The 22,907-nt window shown below is 58.6% G+C and overlaps 11 protein-coding genes across 11 annotated transcripts; 7 read left to right on the top strand and 4 right to left on the bottom strand.

Annotated features, from left to right (window-relative positions):
• Positions 1-2: 2 nt before the first annotated feature.
• IE81DRAFT_40539 (hypothetical protein) lies at positions 3-1,221 on the bottom strand. Its single transcript, XM_025517311.1, has one exon. It carries the CDS (start codon positions 759-761, stop codon positions 51-53), a length of 711 nt encoding a protein of 236 aa, XP_025366431.1. The 5' UTR covers positions 762-1,221; the 3' UTR covers positions 3-50.
• Positions 1,222-1,462: 241 nt separating this feature from the next.
• Positions 1,463-4,653, top strand: IE81DRAFT_40461 (hypothetical protein). Its single transcript, XM_025517308.1, has 3 exons — positions 1,463-1,891; positions 1,993-2,706; positions 2,778-4,653. Exons 1-3 carry the CDS (start codon positions 1,682-1,684, stop codon positions 4,569-4,571), a joined length of 2,718 nt encoding a protein of 905 aa, XP_025366430.1. The 5' UTR covers positions 1,463-1,681; the 3' UTR covers positions 4,572-4,653.
• On the top strand, positions 4,598-5,162 carry IE81DRAFT_40535 (hypothetical protein). The gene has a single exon (XM_025517310.1). The coding sequence runs from the start codon at positions 4,735-4,737 to the stop codon at positions 5,059-5,061; it is 327 nt and encodes a 108-aa protein (XP_025366429.1). The 5' UTR covers positions 4,598-4,734; the 3' UTR covers positions 5,062-5,162.
• IE81DRAFT_40475 (hypothetical protein) lies at positions 5,163-6,561 on the top strand. Its single transcript, XM_025517309.1, has one exon. The coding sequence runs from the start codon at positions 5,264-5,266 to the stop codon at positions 6,089-6,091; it is 828 nt and encodes a 275-aa protein (XP_025366428.1). The 5' UTR covers positions 5,163-5,263; the 3' UTR covers positions 6,092-6,561.
• IE81DRAFT_326726 (pyrroline-5-carboxylate reductase) lies at positions 6,106-8,688 on the bottom strand. The gene is made up of 5 exons (XM_025514899.1): positions 7,697-8,688; positions 7,271-7,544; positions 6,979-7,050; positions 6,723-6,803; positions 6,106-6,420 (listed from the first exon to the last, which is right to left on the bottom strand). Exons 1-5 carry the CDS (start codon positions 8,369-8,371, stop codon positions 6,377-6,379), a joined length of 1,146 nt encoding a protein of 381 aa, XP_025366427.1. The 5' UTR covers positions 8,372-8,688; the 3' UTR covers positions 6,106-6,376.
• A 528-nt stretch (positions 8,689-9,216) lies between these two features.
• IE81DRAFT_40335 (hypothetical protein) lies at positions 9,217-10,723 on the top strand. Its single transcript, XM_025517306.1, has 2 exons — positions 9,217-9,620; positions 9,751-10,723. The coding sequence occupies exons 1-2, from the start codon at positions 9,323-9,325 to the stop codon at positions 10,548-10,550; spliced, it is 1,098 nt and encodes a 365-aa protein (XP_025366426.1). The 5' UTR covers positions 9,217-9,322; the 3' UTR covers positions 10,551-10,723.
• Positions 10,724-12,154, top strand: IE81DRAFT_40336 (hypothetical protein). The gene has a single exon (XM_025517307.1). It carries the CDS (start codon positions 10,897-10,899, stop codon positions 12,064-12,066), a length of 1,170 nt encoding a protein of 389 aa, XP_025366425.1. The 5' UTR covers positions 10,724-10,896; the 3' UTR covers positions 12,067-12,154.
• Positions 12,155-12,559: 405 nt separating this feature from the next.
• Positions 12,560-15,429, bottom strand: IE81DRAFT_326722 (putative CAR2-ornithine aminotransferase). The gene is made up of 3 exons (XM_025514898.1): positions 14,971-15,429; positions 13,640-14,795; positions 12,560-12,931 (listed from the first exon to the last, which is right to left on the bottom strand). Exons 1-3 carry the CDS (start codon positions 15,258-15,260, stop codon positions 12,911-12,913), a joined length of 1,467 nt encoding a protein of 488 aa, XP_025366424.1. The 5' UTR covers positions 15,261-15,429; the 3' UTR covers positions 12,560-12,910.
• A 1,763-nt stretch (positions 15,430-17,192) lies between these two features.
• IE81DRAFT_40262 (hypothetical protein) lies at positions 17,193-18,373 on the top strand. Its single transcript, XM_025517305.1, has 3 exons — positions 17,193-17,745; positions 17,886-18,235; positions 18,292-18,373. The coding sequence occupies exons 1-2, from the start codon at positions 17,454-17,456 to the stop codon at positions 18,167-18,169; spliced, it is 576 nt and encodes a 191-aa protein (XP_025366423.1). The 5' UTR covers positions 17,193-17,453; the 3' UTR covers positions 18,170-18,235; positions 18,292-18,373.
• A 1,371-nt stretch (positions 18,374-19,744) lies between these two features.
• Positions 19,745-20,796, top strand: IE81DRAFT_326720 (hypothetical protein). Its single transcript, XM_025514897.1, has 2 exons — positions 19,745-20,600; positions 20,701-20,796. The coding sequence occupies exon 1, from the start codon at positions 20,004-20,006 to the stop codon at positions 20,559-20,561; it is 558 nt and encodes a 185-aa protein (XP_025366422.1). The 5' UTR covers positions 19,745-20,003; the 3' UTR covers positions 20,562-20,600; positions 20,701-20,796.
• A 3-nt stretch (positions 20,797-20,799) lies between these two features.
• On the bottom strand, positions 20,800-22,890 carry IE81DRAFT_326718 (FAD-binding domain-containing protein). The gene is made up of 4 exons (XM_025514896.1): positions 22,229-22,890; positions 21,998-22,147; positions 21,423-21,907; positions 20,800-21,260 (listed from the first exon to the last, which is right to left on the bottom strand). Exons 1-4 carry the CDS (start codon positions 22,734-22,736, stop codon positions 20,952-20,954), a joined length of 1,452 nt encoding a protein of 483 aa, XP_025366421.1. The 5' UTR covers positions 22,737-22,890; the 3' UTR covers positions 20,800-20,951.
• Positions 22,891-22,907: the final 17 nt, after the last annotated feature.

Genomic DNA, 22,907 nt, shown 5'->3' with positions numbered 1-22,907 from the left:
CCCCCGCGTGCACAAGCACAGACGCGCGATTCGCTTCTTCTCTCTCTTGCTCACTCACCCAGCATCTGCAAGCGCTTGAGACTAGTCATGCTCGTGACGATGTTCCTCTTTGCAGTGTCCAGACTTCGAATGTCCCGCGTAATGTCCCTGACCACACCTTCGGCCTCTGCGGCTTGATCGCGTATCTTTGATAATTGTCTCAATAGCTGCGTCACCTCATCCTGTCCCACCTGCGCTTCTTTCGCTCCTGCCGCCGCCGCCGCCGCTGCTGCTGCTCCATCATCATCTTCCTGCACACTCGACCCGTTCGCCCGACTACGACGGATCTGGATGGAGTAGAGGAGGAGCAACTGATGAATCAAGTCGTCCGAGCTGGATGCTGCTTCGCGCAGTCTAGCCTGTACGAGCGAGATGCTCTCCTGTCCCAAATCTTTCGCATCGACGAACTGCTCGCCGAGAAAAGCAGTCAAGCTGTGACCCGTCGATGCGCCAGCTGCTGCAAGGCGTGCAGAAGCAAGAGTTTGCGTGCCACTGGACGTGGGAGCGTCGCCGTCGTCGCGGTCGTCGTCGTCGTCGTGGGAGAGGATGGTGTTGATGCTGCGTTCTAGATGAAGAGGCAGCGCAGAAGGCAGCGAGGCTGCTGCGCTCGTCTGCGTGTTGGACTGTGCGACATTGTGCGGTGCGGAAGAGGTGGAAAGGCTTGGCTGCGCGGCTGCTGCTGCACTTGGGAGCGTGGAGCTGAGAGCTGCGGCACTCGACATGCTTCGCCTGGGTGGTGGGTGGAATGGAGAGGAGAGGAGAGGAGAGGATGCAGCTTGGCAATGTATCACACTTGCACGCCCATTTGCCCGCTCGCTCGCTCGCTCGATGCCCTCCCCTCCCAGCACAGTGACGGTTCAAGCGCTGCTTCTGCTTCGTTCGAACGAGACCTCGCTCGGCTGGCGAAGGTCGAGGTGAGCTGCGCAACTTTAGAATCTGTCCTGGTCTAGCAACGCTCTTTGTCTGCCTACGAAGGGCCGCTGAGGATGGCGAACCAGTCGAGGGCTTGAGTGCGGAGTGCGTGGTGCGTGGTGCGTGGTGCGCGGTGCGGTCTGCGTGGTGATGATGGCTTGTCGTCAAGCTGTCGATCCCTTCATCTCATCCACACATCAAAAAGGCTGCACGCAATTCGCCAGCCCTTCACGATTCACGACTCGCACATCCCAGCATCGCCCACACGCGCTTGCAGCAGCAGAGGTGGGTGGATGATGTCCGTGCGTTGTGAGGGCCGAGTCTTGATCGAGTCTTGAGTGTAGCATTTCGCACGCAGCCGGCACGTGATCGGCGCAACTGTGCCCCGCGAATCTCGACTGCACGCACGCGCGGCCGGTGTCTTGATTGAAGTTTTCACGCAAAGCTCGGCGGCAACGGCAATCGAGGATGCAGGACGTCTCTGCTCTGCTCTGCTCTTCATCATCATCCACCATCATGGGCCGCTGCTGCAGGCCCACCTCGCAACGTGCTAGTCGTGCCATTGTCACATCACACGTAGCCCTCGAAGCCCATCAATAGGATCACGCTTGCTCTCCCCTTCCATTCCCGCGCCGCGCCGCGCCGTGGCCCCCTCCGTCCAAAGGCGGAGCTTGGCGCTTCTCATGCCAGCGAGCCGCATCTCGTCCGCCTTTCTAGACCAATCACAGTCATGCCCGCACTGACAGCCTCACCAAGCGCTCCAATCTCGCAAGATGATGCCACGCCTCCCAGTGTCAAGTCCAGGAAACTGAAACGATCAGCCGCAGCATCCACTTCCAAAGGGCGTCCAAAGCCTTACGCTTGCACCTACGCAGGCTGCTCGCTGGCTTTCCACGCTCCAGCCAGGCTAGCCGAACATGCTCGGCGACATACTGGAGAGGTGAGTGGTGCATCTTGTGTTGCGGTGGCAAAACTCCGTCGTTGAGAGCCATGCCGCTCACCTTTCGTCATCGTCTTTTGCCTTCCGCCTCCCACCAAAAGCGACCCTTTGTATGCGCACACCCAGGCTGCGCAGCTTCTTTCACTCGCACGCATCATCTCAATGTGCATGCCAGGGTTCACGCAAATGGCAGCACCTCCACCGCAATCGAGCAAAGTGCCAGTTCTGCAACCAAGCCGTCCCGCGCGCCAGCGGCAGCGACACAGCATGCGGGCGGAGAAAACGAGACGGATCGATCTGTGGATGCTGTGCTGGCGAGTGGGTGCCGAGACGCATTTGACCAGCCACTGCGACGATCTGCCGATCTGGATGGTTCGCAGACTGCTGCAGCATCTGTTCCCCAGCCGGCAGCGCCCCAGAGGAGCTTCATATGCAGCGCTCCAAAGTGTCGCCTCGCCCTGTGGACCAAGCAGCATTTGCAGAGGCACGAATCGACGTGCGACAAAGTCAGAGCTCTACGTTTAGGCAAGCGAGCTGCATCGAGCAACGCGCATCAGTTTGGCTTGGATGCGACGTCGACAGAGGCTGAGAGCGAAGTTGGAGAAGATGAGCCGGTAGATATGCGAGCGGGCGAGGAGGTGATTACGGATAAGGAGCGGCAAAGCGCAAGCGACGCCTCTGCAGCGCGCACACAGACTGGTGGCCAGTGCGGGCTGGCCGCCGCTTCAGACGCAGATGTGACAGAAGCTGAGATGGTGAGAGCAGGCGACAGTGGCAGGTCCTACAATAAGCAGAGAGCAGATAGGAGCTGGCTGGTGAGTCTCTCGTGATGACTGATGGAGCGAAATGAGAAGAATTTGCGCTGACCCCTGACCGCTCGAATCAGTGCAAAGAACCCGATTGTGGAAAGACCTTTCGGCAAAGAAAACATCTTCGCGCTCATCTCTGGGCGGCGCACAGCGCTACGCCTCATCTCTCACCACACATTTCCAACTCTGGATTCGTAGCCGACGCAGCTGATGCCCCGGATGTGGATGGCAAGGTGCGCAAGCCTTTTCCCTGTAGACATGAAGGCTGCCCAAGAGCCTACTTGACGGCGAAGCTCAGAGCATCGCACGAAAAGATACACCAAAAGGGCAGATACGTGTGCGTCTTGCCACATGACCCGGGCAAAGAGCTGCAGGATGAGGAGAATGAAGCAGAGCTTCAAACGAACGGATCTCTGGCCTTCAACACTTGGAGCTCTCTGCAGCGACACATCAAGGCTGTCCATCCGCCAACATGCCACTTTGAAGGGTGCGGGAGGTCATTTGAGAGCGCCAAGCAGCTCAAAAGGCACTTGTCCAGGCACACACAACTACCTAGACCTCATCGCACCCTCGTCTCAGCTTCGGAGGCGGAGACGGATTCGAAAGCGAGCGTCAAGAGTGCGCGCGCTGCTGCTGCTGCTGCGGATATGGACGTTGAGGCCGAGACGAGCTGCCAAGAGGAAGTTTCGAGGGGCATGTACGCTTGCACCTGGACCGACACTTTGCAGGCAGTCCCAATCACACGCAAAGGCTCCAAGAGGCGCAGCAAGAGGCTCGCGTGCAGACGGGTATTCAGGAGTGCAAGAGCCAGGGACGACCACGTCAAGGTCTTCCACCTCGAGCAGCGAGACTTTGCCTGCGTGCCCGAGTGCGGGAAAAGGTTTGGATACGCGCATTTGCTCAGTCGACATCGCAAGAGCTGCAAGCATGTTGTGCAAGGCGTGGTGGGCGATGATGGCGCTAGCGCGAGGCGGACCGGCGGCGATCGTGCTTGTGCTCGAGCGCGTGGCTCGAGTAGCAGCAGCAGCGACGACGAGACCGAGGGAGAGGCCGAGAGGCATGCCGCTATTCATCGACGCGACGTGTTCCCGTCGCGATCCGACCGTAGCTCTTCCGCGAGCAGCAGCATGGCAGACGAACGGGATATGGACAGCGAAGAAGAGGATGCGTTTTTCCGACGCGAAGGAGGAGCAGTGCCCGAATCGCACGCCGAAAGAGGTCGCGCGCCCGTCCGAAAGTCTCTGATCGCCACGGGTGATGCTGGTCGGCGTGCTGCTTCGGCGCAACTCGCACCTCGCGCTCTGGCTGGACTGCTTACTGGGCACGGATACGAGCAAGGCTTTGAAGATGCGCCGCGCAATGTGGCCGTCTGGTCCGGCTCGACCAGTCGAAGTTTGCAAGCCAATATCCGTGGCGTTGCGCGCGGAGCGAAGCGCGAGCGCGACGAGAGCGAGAAGGAGAGCGGAAATGGAAGGGATGAAGAGATGAGCCTAAAGGGACGATTGGGTATCGGCGGGCATAGCAAGAAGCGCATCAGGGGAAGGGTGCTTTGTTGTCCTTATGAGGAAATACGCAAGATGCTCTCGGCTAGAGAAGCAGACGATGACTCTGCGGGCGAAGAGGATGCTGGAGGCGCCGCGGCGATCAGCGCAGAGCCTCGCGCGGGTCCGACGCGCACGAACTGCTCGAACACCACCGCGCCTGCCTCGCCGCAACGGTGCCAGTACAGATTCTCGAGACTGTACGATGTCAGGAGGCATCTGCTCGCTGCTCACGACTGTCTAGTGCCGGATCGAGACATTTTGCTGGCGCTGCCCAAAGAGAACATCGAGAAGCTTCCCATGCCTGAAAGTGGCCGGGGCGAAGTTTGAGGCTTTTTTGCGGCGCAGGGGCGACGCGAGGACACGGCGGGGTAGTACCTGCCCTAGCTTCTTGCGGCATTTCCCTCTTTTCAACGATCCATCCCAGGCACCCCCCCCTCAACTCTTTGGCTGGACATTTTTTCTCTCTCCTCGCGGGAGATTCGCTGAGAAGATGGCGACACCTTTCAAGCCCACATCGTACCCACGTCCCGACTCACCTCGCCTCGTCCCACGTTACATGCAAATCTGGAGGCGCTTCGATAGAAACTTTGAAAGTCTTCATCGAGCGCGAGACTTGCAAGCACCACATCCGAACGCTCAGTTCCATACTGAACGTCCAATTACTCGCACGCCTCGCACGCCTCGCACGCCTTGCACGCCTCGCACGCCTCGCACGCCTTTCCCAACAATCCGGTCGAGAGCAACAGTCAGGCCTTTTGTCCCATCAGCCATTTGTATTACCCCCTTGACGCGCCGCGCATCATTCAACAACCCATGACACCCCAACCCAATAGAGATGACTTTTGAGCCCTGCCTCGCGCGAGCGAGGCAAGATGCGGGCATCGCATCGCGATCAGGGGGGCCAGTTTCCCGACAAGCGCTCCGGGACCATGTGGTCCGTCATCGTATCGCACGGAGCGCAGTGGTGGAGTTTCGTCAGCCTCAAGAAAGAGGAGGGGAGCAAGGACGTTTGATCGGGAATGGAGCGCCGGCCCGGTCCAGCTAGCCGCGCGCCGCCGGGCACCCCAATTTTCCCTCGGCTGAACGTGACGATTTTCATTCAATCAACGCGAATGAATGTCCCGATCGATTCCTGGATTCTTAGGTCCCAAAAAGAACCGGCAAAATCCCAAGCCAAGCACTGCACGGGGCGCGTCCATTTCTTCTTCTCTCAAAAAAGAACGACGAAAGTTCAGCATTGCTCGGATCGAGAGGGTCGCGATCGGGGGGGGGGGGGGGGGGGGGAAGAACGAAGGACTTTTGCGCCCCCGCCCCCCCCGCAAAGCGATGCGATGCGATGCGGCTCGAGTGGGCATGCTGCTCACTGGCTTTCTCGGCTTTCGCGACTTACGATGCCCGAGTTACGAGAAAAGCGAGGGCAGCGGGGAGGGGGCGATGGGGTGGGGCACGCCGTGGGTCAAAAGTCTTACCAGAGAGGAGGGGGAGGGAGGGGGCATTTTACTTGCGAGTCGGAGTGGGAGTCGATGGCTGATGCAACAAAGAGTCTATGCGGGACCGTGCTGGAGCTGGAGCTGGGCTGGGCTGGGAGCCACCTCCGCCCCGCTCTTCCCGCCCTTTCGTATGAACATTTTCCCGCCAGAAATTATACCCCGATCGGCTTGTTCATTTCCCCCCGTCATCCTTTTCCGATCACAGCCGAAACGCATTCATTCTCCCGCCTTGCAATTTTTTCCTTTGCTTTGCTCGCAAGTGGCGCTGCCGATGATCGTTGGGCGCTACGGCTAATATGGCCGCGTACGACACAGGACTCCCGCAAGGTAGCGAAGAAGGTGTTGTGGCCAAAATAACAAAGGAACAATGGAAAGCAAAATGATCATCATTGTCGCATCCCCCCCTTCCAAATTTCCAAAAAATTTCCATCGCATGGGTTCCCCCATTCCCTTCGCGTCCAGTTTCTCCACTCCAGGCCTCGCTCGCTCGCCCGCTCCGTCCTGCTCCTCTGTCTGAACTCGAGAATTCGACGGACACGTTTCGATGAGAATGACCCCCGCAGGCCCGACCAACGTCTTTTCCCCCGCTTTCCCTCTTTCCGCTCCCCCCCTGGGCCTTCTCGGCTGATCATGCCTCCGCGCCTACTTTTTGACTTGACCTAGACCGGCGGCGTGTTCAGCGGCCGCTGAAGTGAAGCAGCGAGAGGGTGTGTGCAGGAGAGGGAGAGAGAGAGAGGGCGGGGCGGGAGAAGATGCGTGTGCGTGTGTGTCAGCGAGCACTTCGGATGAACAAGGGGGGGGGGCGCGTCGACCTCCACCTTCCTCCCCTCTAACCTTCCTCCAGCATCCCTTTGCCCCAAGCCCCCTCCCCCAACCTCTTGCGCCTCTTTCCTTTCCCCCTCCCCGCAACCCTCGTGCGCATCGCAGCTCGGAAAAGGAAACGAGGAGGCAACTTTTTGCAAGACAGAAGCAAGGGACCAAAACTCACCTTGAATCGTCCTCGCAACCGTGCTCCTCACTTTTCCATCTTCCAAATTCAACAATCCTGCAATCGTGCAGCCTCCAGGAGCTGTGCGGGGAGGATAGGAGGAGAGGAGAGGAGAGGAGAGGGGTGGGCGAGGGCGAGGGCGAGGGCGCAGAAGACTTAGTCCGGGGCAGGAGCGCAAAGGTCTGTGCGCGCAACGCAACGCTAGAGGAGGAGTGCGGGGAGTGCGGGAGGGCAAGGGGGGCAAACTCAAACTCACTGGTCACGCTATCTTTGATGGAAGCAGGATGAGCGCCGGATTGCAGGACCATCCTAGCCGCACCTTGCATAGCTGCATTGCATTCGACGCGACGCGCGGAAGAAGCAAAGAAAGGAAAAAAAAGGAAAAAAAGCAAAAGTGTTGCATTTGATCGAAAGGAAGATGAAGGCAGACGCAAAAGGAGGTTTGAGCGGATCGTCTCTCTCTCGCCTTGTCAAGCAAACGCGACGTCCATCCGCGCAACACGCCAAACCCCAGCAGTGCACTTCTCCCTCCGCGCAACGCAACTCACACTGAGCAGCCAACTCCAAGGCTTCCTTTCTAGGCAAACCCATCATCACTCCCCCATCCGCCATCGCTTCCAAAAAGACGCAAGCGAATGCAGGTCCGCTACCAGCCAATGCCGTCGCAGCATCGAAGTGCTTCTCGTCCAAGAATCTGCACTTGCCTATCGCGTTGAAGATGCTCAAGAGACGCGAGCGAGATTGCGCGTGCGACGACGAGGAGGAGGAGGAGGAGGAGGAGAGGGGTGGTAAGGGAGTGAGGACTGTCATGCCTTCCCTGATCTGGCGGGGGGAGGGGCAAAGCGAAGTGCAGCAGGTGAGCAAAGGAAGTGTGTCAAGGCGAGAGAGATGAGGAGGGGTGGCGTAATGGGGACCTTGCTGGTGCCGCTGCTGCTGCTGGTGCGCGTGCCGCCGCCGCTGCCGCCGCCGCTCACCTTGCTGGGCGTATTGGGCATAGCCCTGACCACGGTGGAGCTGGGATGAAGGCAAGCTGCAATCTGTTGTATTCTCAATCCCGCACAAATGCTAATCACCAATTTGCCCTTCAAAGCATCCTGCATGCCCTGCTCTCGCAGGATATCCGCCACCATGTGAGGCTTGCAAGCCAACAACACCACATCGCTTCGTCGCGCTGCCAAGAGGTTATCGCCCACGACCACCTGCACGCTCCCCTCCTCGCCCTCGCGCTCATTTGCGAACAGGCTCTTCAACCGTCGACCGCTCTCCTGTCGCGCCACACAAGCATAAAACGTGCTAGGCAAGTACTTCAACTCCATCCTCCTACGCTCCTCCTCCTCCCCTCCCTCTCCTCCTCCCTCTCCCAACAAATCAGCAACGCTCTCCGACAACGCTTCGTTGGCAACGTCTGTTCGAGATTGCGCTGCTTGAGATTGCTGCGCTTGGGATTGGAGTAGGGCAGCTGCGGCGAAGGCTTTGGAGGAGGCTAGGATACCGCTGAGAATGGCTATTCCCATCGTACCGCAACCCACGATACCCAGCGCGTAAGGTGGTGGTCCCACAGCACCGCCCGCGCCCGCGCCCGCGTTCGTGCCCGCGCCCGCGGACTCTGCCACGGATGATGGGCTCTGCGAGGTCCTGCTGCTCGACATGGTGTGTCTTGTTGCCAGGCGGATGCAGGCGAGTGTGGGGAAGCGATGGTGTGAGGTTGGAGAGTGCGGGTGCGTGTGCGGGGTGCGGGTGGCAAGCAGGCGATGATGGGTTGAAAGGCGCGGGTGAATAATCGTGAATAAACAAAAAAAGGTTGCGCCAAAGATTGTGTGGGATGTCTAGCGATGGGCTGTTTGTTTGAGAGCAGAGGATATGTGGGGGAGATGTGCGCATCGGAGGATGTGGCGAGAAAGCAACACAAAAAACAAAAAGTCCGCAGCTAGCTGGCTTGGCTCCCTTCAAGAGTCTTGAGTCTGATGAGAAGTCGAGGATAGTCACGAGTCACGAAGTCACCAAGTCACGAGTTTGACATTTAAATTTTGATTCCGATTCAAAATTCTTGATTCCACGTTTTCCATTTAGATTTCTCCTCTTCTCTCTCTCATCAGATTGAAACACAAGATTTGAATCGTGAATTCTTTTCGCATTCAAGATTCAATTTCTTTCGATTCGAAAGTGTGATCACGTGATTCTCTGCGCGGGCTGCTGCGTTGCGTCGCGGGAAAATTCGCATGCCCGCATGCCCGCATGCCCGCATGCCCGCACCGCACCGCACCGCCACCCTGCTGCACCCTGCACCCTGCACCCTTGCCTCGCATTTCGCTCTTCGCCCTCCACCCAAAGGCCTGCCCTGTCTGCATGCATGCAGCTCGATCGATCGAGCAAGCGTTCAATGGCCATAATCCAACACTCGCGACGCGACTCTGACTCTCTCTTTCGCGCTCACAACTCCGCACCCCGTCGCCCACGCAAGACATCGATCCATCGCTCGATCGATCGGCGTTCTCTGTCCGCTGCTGCCTGCTGCTTCTGCTGCTGCTGCTGCAGGCACCGACACGTCTGGCTCTCCCCGATCTCCGTGCGCTGGCTCTCGCTCTGGCTCTCCCTCGACCATGTCCACTCCCCACGCCCACGCCCACGTCCCCTCCCCACCCTCATCGTCATCCAATCACGCTCAAATCTCCTCCCCCACATCCCTCAGCACACCATCATCATCCTCGCCCTCACAGCATCCACAGACACAGACACAGTCACGCAGCGCCGAGTCGAATCAAGACGAAAGATCCAATCGTATCCTCCTCTTCTCCTTTGCGCCCGTCTTGAACAGTGCGCACGCACGCGCACGCGCACGCACGAGCACCAGCACCGATGATCGTCGTTGTATTGCTCAGCTGAAAGCTGTCGCCAATTGTAAGTTCTTGTTGATGCGTGCGCTCGCTCGCTCGCTCGCGAATGCGCCTGCCTTGAAAGTCTTGCCCATGCATATAAAGCTGAAGCGAGAACACAACTCCCTCGGCCGCCTTGATCGCTTCGCCTCCAGCCATCATTTACGCTCCAGCGCTTCATCAAGGACTATGCAGCGCAGACGTGCACGCACACGCAGCACCTCCAGTCGGCCACGGCACGGCCCCCTCACTCTTCACCACAACGCACAGCCTCACGCGCGAGCTACTAGAGGAGGCAAAGAAGGAGGGGGAGGGGGATGATGAAGTAGCGTGGGACATCCGGAACAGGTACTACGCAGCCCGCGTACACTTCGCCGCAAGACACGCCACATTCCCGCCTCCCAGCAGCGGCCATGCAGACCTCAGCACAAGCATCGCATCCTCCTCTTCGCCTTTGCTCTCGCCGCCCTCGCTCTCAAAGCTGCTCCCTCGAGCCGCCTTGTCTGGCAAGGATGAAGCAAGCTCTGACTCGAGCAGCAGCAACGAGCAAATCATCCCTTTCGCATCAGCCAACAAAACGTCCAGGCAGAGACGAGGGAGCGAAAGCGTGAAGCAGGAGGAGCAGGAGGAGGAGGAACGATTGCGCGCGGCTACGAAGGATGTGTTTGCTGCGCTAGAGGAACCAAAGCGCGCTGCTGCTGCTGCTGGCCGCACCGTTCCCACTGCCTCCAACGCTCCCTCTGCTCGAGCTCGAGCTCGAGCTGCTGCAAGGGCAAGCCGGTTGTCGCGGGTGGATACAAAGTCTTTACGATTCGAACTGCGAGGTGTGCAAGCGATCATCTTGGTGCTGGACGAAGATCTGGTGAGTTTTTTGCGCGGCGGCAAGCGAGCAAAAGAAGGGGGATGGGGGGGGAAACCTCCCTCTTCTCCCTCTTGCGCTAGCTTAGCAAGGTGAGCATAGGGCTGATCATGAGTGAGCGCATGCGCATACACAGCCTCTCGAGACGCACGAGGAGATTGTGCAGCTCTGCGATCCATCCAGCCATACCGACAACGACACCGACACCAGCGCGGATGAGCACGCACGCGCGCGCGCGCGCGCCCACGCACCAACAACACGTTTGCTAGATTCGTCCAATTTCGCAATCTGCATCCTGCTCCTCCTGCCCAGACCCGTTTCTCCATCCGTCCCGCGCGAGGCTCGCAACCAGCAGCAGCAGCAGTGGAAAGAAGAGCAAAGGGAACGGGTCAGAGAGCTGTGGATCGAGGAGGGTTGGGAAGTGGTGGACCTTTGGAGGGGAATGGGTAGCAGGGTTACGTGGGGGTGGAAGGATGGGATGGAGCTGCGTTCGGATATGGATCGAGATGCGCGAAATGGGGTTGATTGGGCCGAAGAGGTGGAGGAGGAGGATGGGGAGGAGGAGGAGGAGGAGGAGGAAGAGGAGGAGGATGGTTTTTCTCGCATACACGAAGCTCTGCAAGCTCATTTGTGGCCGAGCATGATCCGTCTGGATCAGCGGGTGCTTACGAATGCGAGTGCGGGTGCGGGTGCGGGTGCGCGTGCGGGTGCGCGTGCGGGTGCGCGTGCGGGTGCGCGTGCGCGTGAAAGTCGCACGGACCGAAGCGAAGCTGTTCGCCGAACCGACGGCGCTCTCGCAGCTACTTCGTCGGCACAGATGCGGGAGAAAGACGAACAGCTTGCTCGAGCTTTTTTGGCTCGGATCGAGCGGCGCGAAGCGCAACTGCCTGTGGGACAGGAGCAGGAGCTGCAGGAGCTGCAGGAGGTGGAGAAGGAGCAGCAGCGAGGATCGCATTCGTCGTCTTTCGATATGGACGAATTGGAACAGTTTCTGCGAGAGACGGATCCGGATTGGCCTGCTGAGGGGTCCGCGCTCGCGCTGCTGGATTCTGCTGCTGCTGCTGCTCGTCATGAGCAGCATGACGATGAGGAAGAAGAAGCACTCGGGGCAGACGTCGGCACGAGCACGAGCACGAGCACGAGCGACGAGAAAGCAGCAGCAGCAGCAACAGCAGCGCTTCCACCATCCTTTCTCCCTTTCACACCCCGCCCATCCTCATCCACATTCGACGACGATTTTGACGATTTTGTGAGCGGCGGCGGCGGCGGCGATGTTCGACCTTTGGAGGTAGCGGCGCGCTCGGGCTTGGCGCAAGCGTCCAATCCGAGCGTAAAAGCGAGCACCAACGCGCGGCGCGCTTTTCCATCCTTCCACGACGACCACGACCACGACGACGACGACGCCGACTTTGTCCCGCTCGACGCTGCTGCTGCTTCGGATGCGAGCGCATCCACGCGCGCTGCGCAAACGCTGCAAGATTTCGACCAGGCGGTGCGATGGTTGCGCGAAGAGAGCGAGCGGGTGAGGAGGGGTGTGGGGGATGATGAGAGGAGAAAGAGAGAGGCTGAGAGGCTTGCGCTCAGAGCGATGCAGGTCTTTTTTGAGCATTGAAATACACTGCTGGCTTGCGGGTGGAGAGTTTCGCGAGTTGGCAAAAGTTCGCAAAGGATGGCGCTGCGCGCGCGCGCGCCGGGGGGGGGGGGGGGGGGGGGGGGGGGGGGCGGACGACGAAGAGTCGATGAACCTAAAGAGAGAAAGAGAGAAGGCTCTCTTCGGCATGAAGTGAAGAGCTGATCCCTGCGCTTCGATCCTTCGTCAATCTGCTTGCGGGCGGCAGGGCGCACAAATGCACAGCACATTCCACGAATGCCCCACTCCACCCCCCCCCCCCCCCCCCCCCCCCCCCCCCCCCCCCCCCCCCCCCCCCCCACCCCTCACCTCATCGCTCGACGCTTGCCGATTCTCGGGCGGAGGGGGACGGGACGATGCAATACGAGCCCTCATCGGAGGCGCAAAACGACTTTTTGCACAAGGAGCCCAAAAAGGGACAAGAGAAGGAGAAAAGAAGAAAAAGAAGCTCCATCGTCGCGCAAAGAGAGAGAGAGAGGGGAGAGAGAGAGAGAGAGAGAGAGAGAGAGAGAGAGAGAGAGAGAGAGAGAGGAAGCACAGGAAGCTCCATCGTCGCGCAAAGAGAGAGGGAGGGAGGGCGAGAGAAAGCGCAGGGGACTCATCGCGGACAGGAAGAGGAGGGGCAGGATAGAGTCGAGCAAGCAAGGCAGAGCACAGAGCAGAGCGGATTGGGCGCGAGGCGGCAAATTCTCCTCTTTTTTTTTTTATTTTGCAGGGGCCGAAAGGAAGAGCCACTTTCGCTGACCCCAAAGAAAAGGGGAGAGATCAAGTTGGAGAGGTACAGACGTGGTTTCGCGATAGGGTGAGTGGGAGGGAGGGAGGCAGATCAAAACCTGATAGATACATTGTGAGTAGCATGCGGGCGGGGCTCGGCTAAAGGCCGTGGGCCCCTCTCTTCTTGTAAACGAAAACAAAAACAAAAAAAGAGACGTGCGGTGCGGTGCGGTGCGGTGGATGATTGTGGGGCCCGGGTCAGAAGCTCGGCTGAAGGCCGTGGGCTTCTTCTTCTTCTTCTTTTTTTTTTTTTTTTTTTGATTGCTGGGTAGGGAGGGTATGCCTACGATGCATGGCTCGCTCTGCAAGGAAAAAGACTTTTGCTCGTCATGAACCTGGTGGGGTGGGGTGACGTGGACGCGGACGCGGACGCTGGTTGCAGTTGTTTGTTTCGCGCTTGCTGCTGCTGCTCGTGGAAAATGTGCTCGTGCTCGGGTGCTCTAGGCCTGGAAAGGCAAGACTCGCTCGGCTAAAGGCCGTGGGCGGGGGTCTTTATGTGGGAAAAAGAAAAAGAAGGAAAGGCGGGGGAAGAAAGCATTCTTTGCGGTCGTCGGGAGGGGGGGCGGCGCCACTTGGAAAGGGGGGGCGGCGCCACTTGGAAAGGAGGATTTGGAAAGCAGATTTGAGGGAACACTTGGAAACGAAGACGGAGTCGCCCTCCTGCTCAGGTCTCGCTGACGGGCGGGACGACGGAAGCTTCTTGGCCTTCTTCGCCCGGAATAACGTCGAGCGTGTCGATTTCGAGCAAAGACTGACGGATCATCTCCACTCCTTTGCGCAGATCCTCTTCGCTAATGACGAGGGGGGGTGCCAGACGGATGATATTGACGTGGGTGGGCTTTGCCAAGAGACCCTTGGATTTGAGCAGCAAGCACAATTGCCACGCCGTTCTTCCCTTTTTGGAAGCGGCGTGATCGATGACGATGGCGTTCAGCAAGCCTCTTCCTCTGACGGCGCTCAGCATGGGACACTCGCCGCTCTGCTTCAAAGCGAGCAGATCCGCGCGGAACTTAGCTCCTAGCATCTCTGCTCTTTCCGAAAGCTTCTCGTCGATGAGCACATCCAGCGCTGCGGATGCTACCGCACAACCGAGCGGATTTCCTCCGTACGTCGATCCATGCTCTCCGGGTTGGATGACGTGCATGATGGATTTGTCGGCCAGCACTGCGCTCACTGGGTACACTCCGCCCGAGAGCGCCTTGCCGAGGGTGATCATGTCCGGACGAATGCCATCGTGCTGGACCGCCAGCATCTTGCCCGTGCGACCCAGACCGGTCTGGATCTCGTCGCAGATCAACAGGACATTGTGCTTGGTGCACAATTCGCGCACTCGTTGCAGATAGCCAGCGCTAGGAACGACGATGCCAGCTTCTCCCTGAATAGGCTCCACCAAGAATGCGCACACTTTCGAGCCGTGCTGCTCCAACACTGCCTCCAGATCTTCGGCGTGATCGTAGCGGATCTTCAACTCGCCGATGCCCGGTCCGACGCCTTGCAAAAAGGGACCGAAACCATCTCGAGATTCTTCGTCGGTGCTCATGCTCACGATGCCGAGGGTGCGTCCGTGAAAATTGCCGGATACGGAGAGGATGTGCGCATGACCAGGTTGGATGCCCTTGACCTGATAACCCCACTTGCGCGCCAACTTCAACGCCGTCTCGACCGCCTCTGCGCCCGTGTTCATGGGCAGCACGCTCTCGTATCCAAACAGCTGCGTCACCTTTTGCGCAAAGGGACCGAAAGCGTCGTTGTAGAATGCTCGAGAGGAGAGGGTGAGACGAGAAGCTTGCTCCACCAAAGCCGACACGATGCGCGGATGACAGTGTCCTTGATTGACAGCGCTGTAGGCAGAGAGAAAGTCCAAGTAGCGTCTACCTTCTGGATCCCACACGTGTGCACCTGCACCGCGTGAAAAGACCATGGGAAGAGGGTGGTAGCTGGGGGGGGAGGGGGGGATGGTGATTGGATGCGGGCGTGCGCGGATGAGCAAAGTAAGCAGAGCAGCGAAAAAAGAGACGCACGCGCGCGCGCGCACGCACGCACGCAATGCCAACTCCCACCGCCCTCCTTGCCCCCTCCTCCCAGCTGGCTTTCATTGCAGGGGAAACTCACTTGTGCGCACCATACTCGTGCTCCAAACCCATCACCTCTTTGCTTCCCATCTTTTCGCCCTGCGTGCCGGTGAGCGGTGCAGCGATGGCAGCGCCGATGCTAGAAGCTGCAACTTTGCCGCCCAGAGCAACGCTGGACAATTTGTTGCTGGTTAGATTGACCAATTGCGCTGCTGCGTCGCTGGTGGTGGTGGTGGTGGTGGTGGAGGATTGGACTGCTGCTGCATCTTTGTTATTGGCGAAGGGCGAAGCGCCGTTGGATCCGCCATCGCCTAGCGCTGTTGGAGCCATGCTTGATAAAGACGACGGGGGGCGAGGGGAGGGGAGGGGGGGGGGCGCGCGCGCGAAAGCGAGGATGATGTAGGATGGAATATAAAGTTGCTTGTTTGAAGGCGCTGCTTGTGGTTTCAGCGTGAGAAGGGGCGATGCGGTGCGGTGCGGTGTGCGGGAATGAAAGAGGTGGTGGAGGCAATGTTGGAATGTTGTGCGTGTGCGTGTGTGTGTGTGCGTGTGTGTGTGTGTGTGTGTGTGGGATGGGATGGGGCAAAGAGGTGAGTTGCTGCTTCTGGCCTGCGTGCGCGCGTGAGCATAACCACTTGCATGCGTGTTCGCCCACGGTATGTATGTACTCTTGACTCGCGAGTTGCCTAGCCCCATTCCATTAGCTATAGCTGCTGCATCATGTGCCTTGTCTGCCTCGCAACGACCATGCATCAGCCCAACCAACCAAGCGTGGGCTGATGGAGAGCCTGGCTGCATGGCTGCATGGCTGCATGGCTGGCTGGCTGGCTGGCTGGCTGTGACTGCTGTGGCTTTCGCTCTTTCCCTGCTGCCACTGCCACTGCCGCTGCCACTGCCACTGCCACTGTTGACAGCGGCATGAGCCCATACAACCGCCATGCAACCATGCAGCAAAATACAGTACACGGGCCCCGCGGCGGGCCGGCGCACTGCGATGGATGCGACTGCATGCTGCATGCATGGAGACCTTATTGCGCGTGACTTGGTCAAGCGGCGCGCGGGCGCGGCGCGGCGTGTTTTCCCCCGCCAAGACTCGATTCGGAACTCTTGACTTCCCATGCAAACGCTGCAAGACGACTCACGACTCACGACTTCTCTAGCTGTGACTGCTGGCGATATGTGCAACATTCAACGCAAGGTGCGAGGGCATGCTGCTCGCTGCTCCTGATCCTCCTGCTGCTGCTGCTGCTCTCTTTTTTTTTTTTTTTTTTTATATACCTTGCCGGTGGGGCCGCTGGGTGGGTGCGTGCCTGCGTGCGTGGGTGCGTGCCTGCGTGCGTGGGCAACCAGGCCATCATGCAGGCAAGCAGGCATGCAGGCAGGCAGTCATCAGCATAGTGGCCGCGAGTCACGCCCTCTGACGCACGCATGCTTGTGCGCGCGTATCCATGCAGGGCCCATGCATTTGCTCTACGGATAAGCTCCAAGATGGAGGCTCGCGCGGTGCATCGACCGCAAAGGTATAGGTGAGGCGCGGGTCGTCATGCAGTGAGTGTGGCAATTGACATGCCAAAAAACTGTAGTCAAGAGTCACGAGTGTGAGTATCGATCGATCGAGTCAGCGCGCCTCTTCTGCTGCCCCCCTTCCTGCTGCTTAATTCACGTGATTGCTGATGCTGCTGCTGCTGCGCGCAACGTATTCAGCGCGCTACTCCGCCGGCCGTATATCTCGCAGCCCTGCTGCACGCATGCATGCACATGCTGTCGGGGCGCACGCGAACTTGGCCCGATTTCAGACCGACAATGACTCTTCACGTGATACTGCTCGTCGTGCGGGGAAAAATCTAGACGCTTCGCGAGGGGCAGAGAGGGAGAGAGAGAGAGAGAGCATGTGCGACTATAGTAGTAGTAAGTAGTGTTGCGTGCACGGACGCTCTTTGTCTGCGAAAGGGACAACCGTGCACTGATTCAGGGCGGTGCTGAGCTGCGTGCGGCGACATTGTGAGAAGAGGAAGGAGCTTCAAAAGCCGCGCGACGATCGATCCAGCTTTCCCCCTCTCTCGCTCGCACCAACCTTCTGTTCGCACGCGCCATCGCCTCCCACGTTTCTCGCAGCACAAGGCAAAAAGCTTGACGCTCGATCGATCGCGCTCGCGCACAAATATTGCGTCACAAGTCCGCACGGACACCCCCTCCCCCCCCCCCCCCCCCCCCCCCCCCCTCCTTGACTCCTCATCCAACGCCCGCCGCACACATCTACCCCGCACCGCTCATCAAACTCTTGAAGCGCAAACACTCGCTTCCAAAACAAAATTTTCAAGAGATGCAAGCAAATACGAACAACTCCACTTCTAGACCTGACGCGACGACGCATCAGACCGTAGCCCTTTCATCCGAAAAGGAATTGGACAGGCTTACACAGCTCAACTTTGAAGAGCTCAAAGAGGAAGAGGAAGATGATGGTGAGTCACTCCCCACTATCGCAGCATCTCCCACACCACTGCATGACGGCGAGGGGGCCGCATGTGTCATGCGCGACGACGACACCAGACTCACTCTTGCGCTGTCCCCTTCCGCGCACTCGCGCTTCGATTAGCATACAAGCTGCTAGAGCTTTCGTCCGCAGATGCTTGGAGCATGGGCAATGCGCTCCGATCTTCCGCACTAGCCCTGCTCTCGCGTAGACGAGATGTGACCAAGCCTGGCTTGGTCTTTCGCATTCAATTGCTCTCCGGCTTGGTCCTCTTTCAGATCAGTCTGGGCGCAGAATCAAGTTTGAGATTGATGGAGATGGTGGAGAAAAAGATCAATGTCGGTGAGTGTGCCCAGGCGCACCGAGGGGGGACACAGTCGTTCGGTTGGGGGCGGCAGCGATAGTAGTACCTTTCCACACGCCTGACTGTGCTTCCCTCTTTCGCCCCCCTTTCCTCTCGGTGTCATCTTGCATTGCAAAAGTGCGCACCTACTCCCACTCTTCCCTCGCCATCGGTCGCAAGTTGCTTCAACAAGGACGCAGCATCGACTCTTTGGGTCCAGAATACGCAGCGCACGGAGGCGCTTTTCCCATTCGTGTAGCAGGTCTGGAAGCGCCCGTAGCGGTGGTGGCGGTATCGGGTTTGGATCAAGAGACGGATCACGCCTTGGCTAGAGAGGCTGTTCGGGAGATTGCGGAGAGGCAAAAGGCTGCTAGAGCCGCAAAGGCAAGGGAGGAGATGGATCTGAGCAAGAAGCAAGTCTGAATCCGGGGTGAATGATTTCCCTTACAGAGTGAGAGAGAGAGAGAGAACAAAAGAAAAAAAACGTCGGCACTCTCCCGAAACAATCGTCGCGTGGTCCAAGAACACAAAAGTGTCGTCTCTCTTCCCCCACCTTCCCTAGGCTTTTGCTCGTCTCTTTCCCCATCGTAGCCAGCTTCGGCGCCTCGCCTCGCCTCGCCTCGCCTCGCCTCATCCAGAACAATCATGTGAACACCCATCTGCATCCGTCACCCGCTCCATCATCAGCCCTCGCCTCGAGTGAATCTAACCAAGCAAAGCCGTGAAATACCAAAAAAAAACACAAAAAATAACAAAAATACAAAAAACGATTCTCTACCACACTACCCCCCTTGGAGATGGATGCAGCCGAGCATCGCGTTCGTTCAAAAGGGGGGGCAGCAGCAGCATTTCAAACTTGCCTTTGTAAGCGCAACGAGGCTGCGGTCGGATTGGATGAAGATGATGAGTTGGTGGCTGTGGTGGAATTTCGCCAAAAGGCGCAGTAGGAAAGGGGTTCAGAGAAGCACGAGCGTGGCGAAAGAGAGAGAGAGAGAAGAGGATATCGCTTTGGCGTAGCACGCACGGACCGCTTTGGGGCGCCCCCTGGCTGGCGAGCGCAACAATCATGTTTGCCGAGGGAGGCGAGCAAGCGATACGGGTATATACCTACGCTGATACGGGAAGGCGCGGCGCAGCTCGCCAGCAATATCTGCTCCTCTGCGCTCGTCCTTTGAACTTCCCCCAGCTCCGCGTCCGCGTATCGGACTTGGCTTTCCGTTCCTGCCAAAAACGGGTCGCTAAGCTATCGTCCCAGCCCCGGCCCCGGCATCCTGGCAATGCCCAAGCGTCACGTCAGCGTTTAGCATAAGCGTATCGTAGCGTCCACGTCAGCGTCAGCGGCGGCAAGAGTGGCAAAGGCTGGCTGGCTGGGCCCATTGGTCAAGCGCCACTCACTCACTGTCGACTTAATTGGCCGCCCAGCACAAGCTCCTGCGCGGCGTCGTCGTCGTCGTCGTCGTCGTCGACCGAGCTTGCGCCCCCCCTTCTGCGCTGCTTGCCGAGTGCGCGCGATGCCCCACGCAACAACGCCACCATGCCCAAACTCCCCCACGAAGCGTTCAAACGCCTTGATTTTCTGTGCTTACGAGGGCCGAGGGGAGGGGGGGGGGGGGGGGCCAAAACTTGCTGAGCGGCTGGCTTTCCCCGCTTTCGCACCCTCCTCCGGACAAAGTCTTGCGCTTCCCCATTGCCACGCACGGCAGGGGCAAAGCAGGTGGCGGACGCTGAGGCACATGTTTGCATCAGTGTGAGTGCTCTCCCCCCCCTCTTCTCTGTTTCAGCATACCAGCGCCTCCGATCCGTCCGGGCGGAGCACTTCGCTTCTCGTCTCCGCGGAGCTGGGGCTACGCAGGTGCATTTGGCACCGGCAGCGGCGATCAAGGCAGCTGCACAAGGCCTGGCAACCCGGAAATCAAGGTCGCAAGTCCATCTCGCCACTGCAAAGGATAGAAGGCGAAAGGAAGCACCCGAGCAATTCTACGAGGTACAAGTAGGTCCCGTAGGAAGGCGCATGCATGGACGCGAAACGTTTCCCCCTCGCAAAAGTTCTTTTGACGAGTTTCCCCCCATCACTTTCAAGATTCCCCCCGTTCTCTTCATCAAGTGAGTCGTCCGTACCGCATGTATCCGCGAAGTCGCGAGGATAACAAAAGTTCACTCAAATCACCTTTTGCGGCCCATCGCTGCTTCGCGCCGACATGGCCTCCAGCCACAGAAAGCTCTGTCGACGCTGGACGTCGCGCGCGCGCTAGCTACCATGCACATCAAAGCGATCGTCTCTCTGCTCCTCTTTGCCATGTGTACGCAGCTCACCATCGCCGAGCGCTCAGGTGATGATGAGCAGCACCCTTCAATGCAAATGCGCTTCGAGGACTTGCAGCTCAAGCTCAAGCTTCAGGCGTCTCCTCTTCTTCAAAAAGCAAGACCCTCTCGCACCGCAACTTCGCACCTCTCCATCCGAGCCGATCCCTGCAGCAGCAGCAGCAGCAGCATTCCCAGCATCCCCATTTTCCGCCGCCGCAGCAGCAGCAGCAGCAGCAGCTCCCTCCGCTCCTTTTCCTCTTCCTCCCTCCTCTTTCGACGCTGCACCGGCAACTCCGGCACAGACTCGGACGGGGAGTGGGAGGCCAAAAAGCGAGCCAAGGCGGTGAGCAAGGCGCTCAAGAATCTGAGCAACGGTCCTCAGCTGGATGTATGGCCCAGGCGCGAAAGGAGGCGCAGTACGAGCGGAGTATTGCGAAAGCTTGCGAGGTACGTCAAATTTTGGCGCAGGGAGGATGTGCTGGTGAGCGTCGAGAGCAGCATAGTTGCTTGATCTGGCTCGGGCGCCGCGCGCAGCGACAACAAGGAACAGGCGAGTAGCAGGTTCGGGGGGTAGAAGTCTACTTTTTGCCTTTCGAATCACACCTCTTGCCCTCGCTTGCTCGATCCGCTTCCGCATGAACGTGCGACAGAACAGCAATCGCGCAGGGCTATCGGTCCATAGACCCTACGCACCTACCAGACCTTCGGAAAAGCTCTTGGTCGTCCATCAACATTGTCAAGAGAAAGCTGCGACGAGAATGATATTCGAGAAAGCACTACCATTGCGTGATCGTCTTCATCTGCGAAATCTAGTGTCGTGTGGAGATGGCAGGGGTGTCGCGCAGATTTATCTGCAAAAAGCAAGGCTACTGGGCAACTTTTGTAAAGGTACCGAGCATTCTCAGGCGAGCGGGACAGTACCCTTGAAGAAGTTGGTAGGGTCCAAACGCTTCTTGATCAGACGCAGCTTCTGCACATTGGCGCCATAATAGTCTTCTGCCTTTTCTCCGTGCAAAAAGGCGTAGTTGGGATATTGCGGGTGGACGCCTGCAGGTGCCGCTGCGGCGATGCGAGATACGCCGTCTCGAAGCGCTTCGGGTACGCCTGCCAGTGTAGGATCGGGGGAGAGGACCATGAGGCCAATGACGGTCATGTGCTCCCCTTTGTGAGGCCAAGCTACAGTCGAGTCGTCCACGTCGGCAAATACGTTCTGTCGCGCAAAGAAAGAAAGAGAGGGAGAGAGATAGAGAGAGAGAGAGAGAGAGAGAGAGAGAGAGAGAGAGAGAGAGAGAGAGAGAAAAGCAAATAGCGGCCAACATCGCTAGTGAGCCTAGTATCAAGAGTGCTCCGACCCTTGAGCGAAACGACGAACCTTGACAAACGGCTCAAAGAGCAAGACAGTCCCGCCGAATCGAGGATCCTTGGCCACCAATTCACCCTGCCATTGGAGGGCCGCAGCCGCCGTCTTTTCGTCCGAAACTCTGGGCACGACGCTGGTTTGCCAAGCGGCCAGAACACCGGCGGGCGTAGCTCCGCTGTCCTGCAGCTTTCCAAGATCCTCGTAGCTCATCTCCATCATCTGATTGACGAGGGGACCGAGCTTGAGCAGCCAATCGAAATGCTTCTCTCCTTCCGCAGCGCTGCCGAACCAGACCGGAACGACGAGCGTGATGGGTTGAAAATCGGGTGGTGGGGCTAGACTGCCAAAAAGGATGCCTGCGCGTCCATCCTCATTCGTCGAAGTGTAGTTGTGGATCGCTCCGGCAATCTCGACGAAGCGCTCTGCCGGAAAGACCAGCCTGCCACTCCACGCGACTGGTGGCTTGGGAAACGTCTTGAGAGTGACGGAGGTGATGACTGCGAGGGGGGGATACGTAGGCGCCCCCGTCGAGCTGCCAAGTCAACATTCTTGCAGCGAGCGCCAAATTTTCGCTCAATCCCGCTCACCTCCGAAATTGCTGGCTGCGCCTTTAAGGCCAAAAAGAAGCTCGGGGTCGGATGCAGCGTGCACGATGCGGCCATCCGCCAGGACGACCTCTGCGTCGATGATCGAGTCTGAACCTAGGCCGTGCTGGCCTACGAGGTAGCTCAGACCGCCTTGGAGCAGAGGGAGCAGCACGTCAGCAGGTGCTCAGCTCAGCGCATACACGCCTTTTCCTCCATCGCCCTCTCGCTCACCTCCGCCCACGTAGCCACCCACTCCCACAAAGGAGACGCGCCCACCAAGAACGGTGAACTTTTCATCGCGCATCTTTTCGTACACTGTCTGCCAAGTCTGACCAGGACCGAGCGTGACTTGAGATTTGTCGCTGCTGATAGAGTAAGCATCGAGGTGCTTGAGGTTGAGGCTGACGCCCTTGGTCTGCGATTTCATCAGGCCTCCGCTCCGGATGGCCAAAGTTAAGCCCTTGCTGTGCGCGCTCTTGACGGCCAGAGCGACGTCTTGTGCGCTTGTGGGAACAAGCACCACAGCGGGCTGCTCAGCCTCCTGAATGCCCCAAGGCGTATTGAGCGAGGAGAAAGCTTCTCCATCCTTGGCGCTGAGGATTTCGCCCTTGAAGCTGCTGGAAGATTCCAGCGCGCAAGCCAGATCGCGCACGCGTAGATCTTGAATGTCTGACATGATCAGGCAATGCTGATAGTGAAGGATGTTGAGGATGGGAAGGATGAAGGGCAACAGCTTCATCGTGCGTGCAAAAGTAACCCGCCGGACGTGATCAAATCACAGACAGACCAGCTATATAGAGCAATCAGCGCGAATGTTGAACTGCGCACGGACGCCGCGCGTTAAAGCTAGATAGATGCATGCGCGTGCTGCTGCTCTCTTTTGTGGCCTGGCTTGAACCTTGCTTGCTCT

Source organism: Ceraceosorus guamensis (assembly GCF_003144195.1).
Source record: "Ceraceosorus guamensis strain MCA 4658 unplaced genomic scaffold IE81scaffold_131, whole genome shotgun sequence".
NCBI lineage: Eukaryota > Fungi > Basidiomycota > Exobasidiomycetes > Ceraceosorales > Ceraceosoraceae > Ceraceosorus > Ceraceosorus guamensis.
This window is presented reverse-complemented; position numbering and strand designations above follow the sequence as displayed.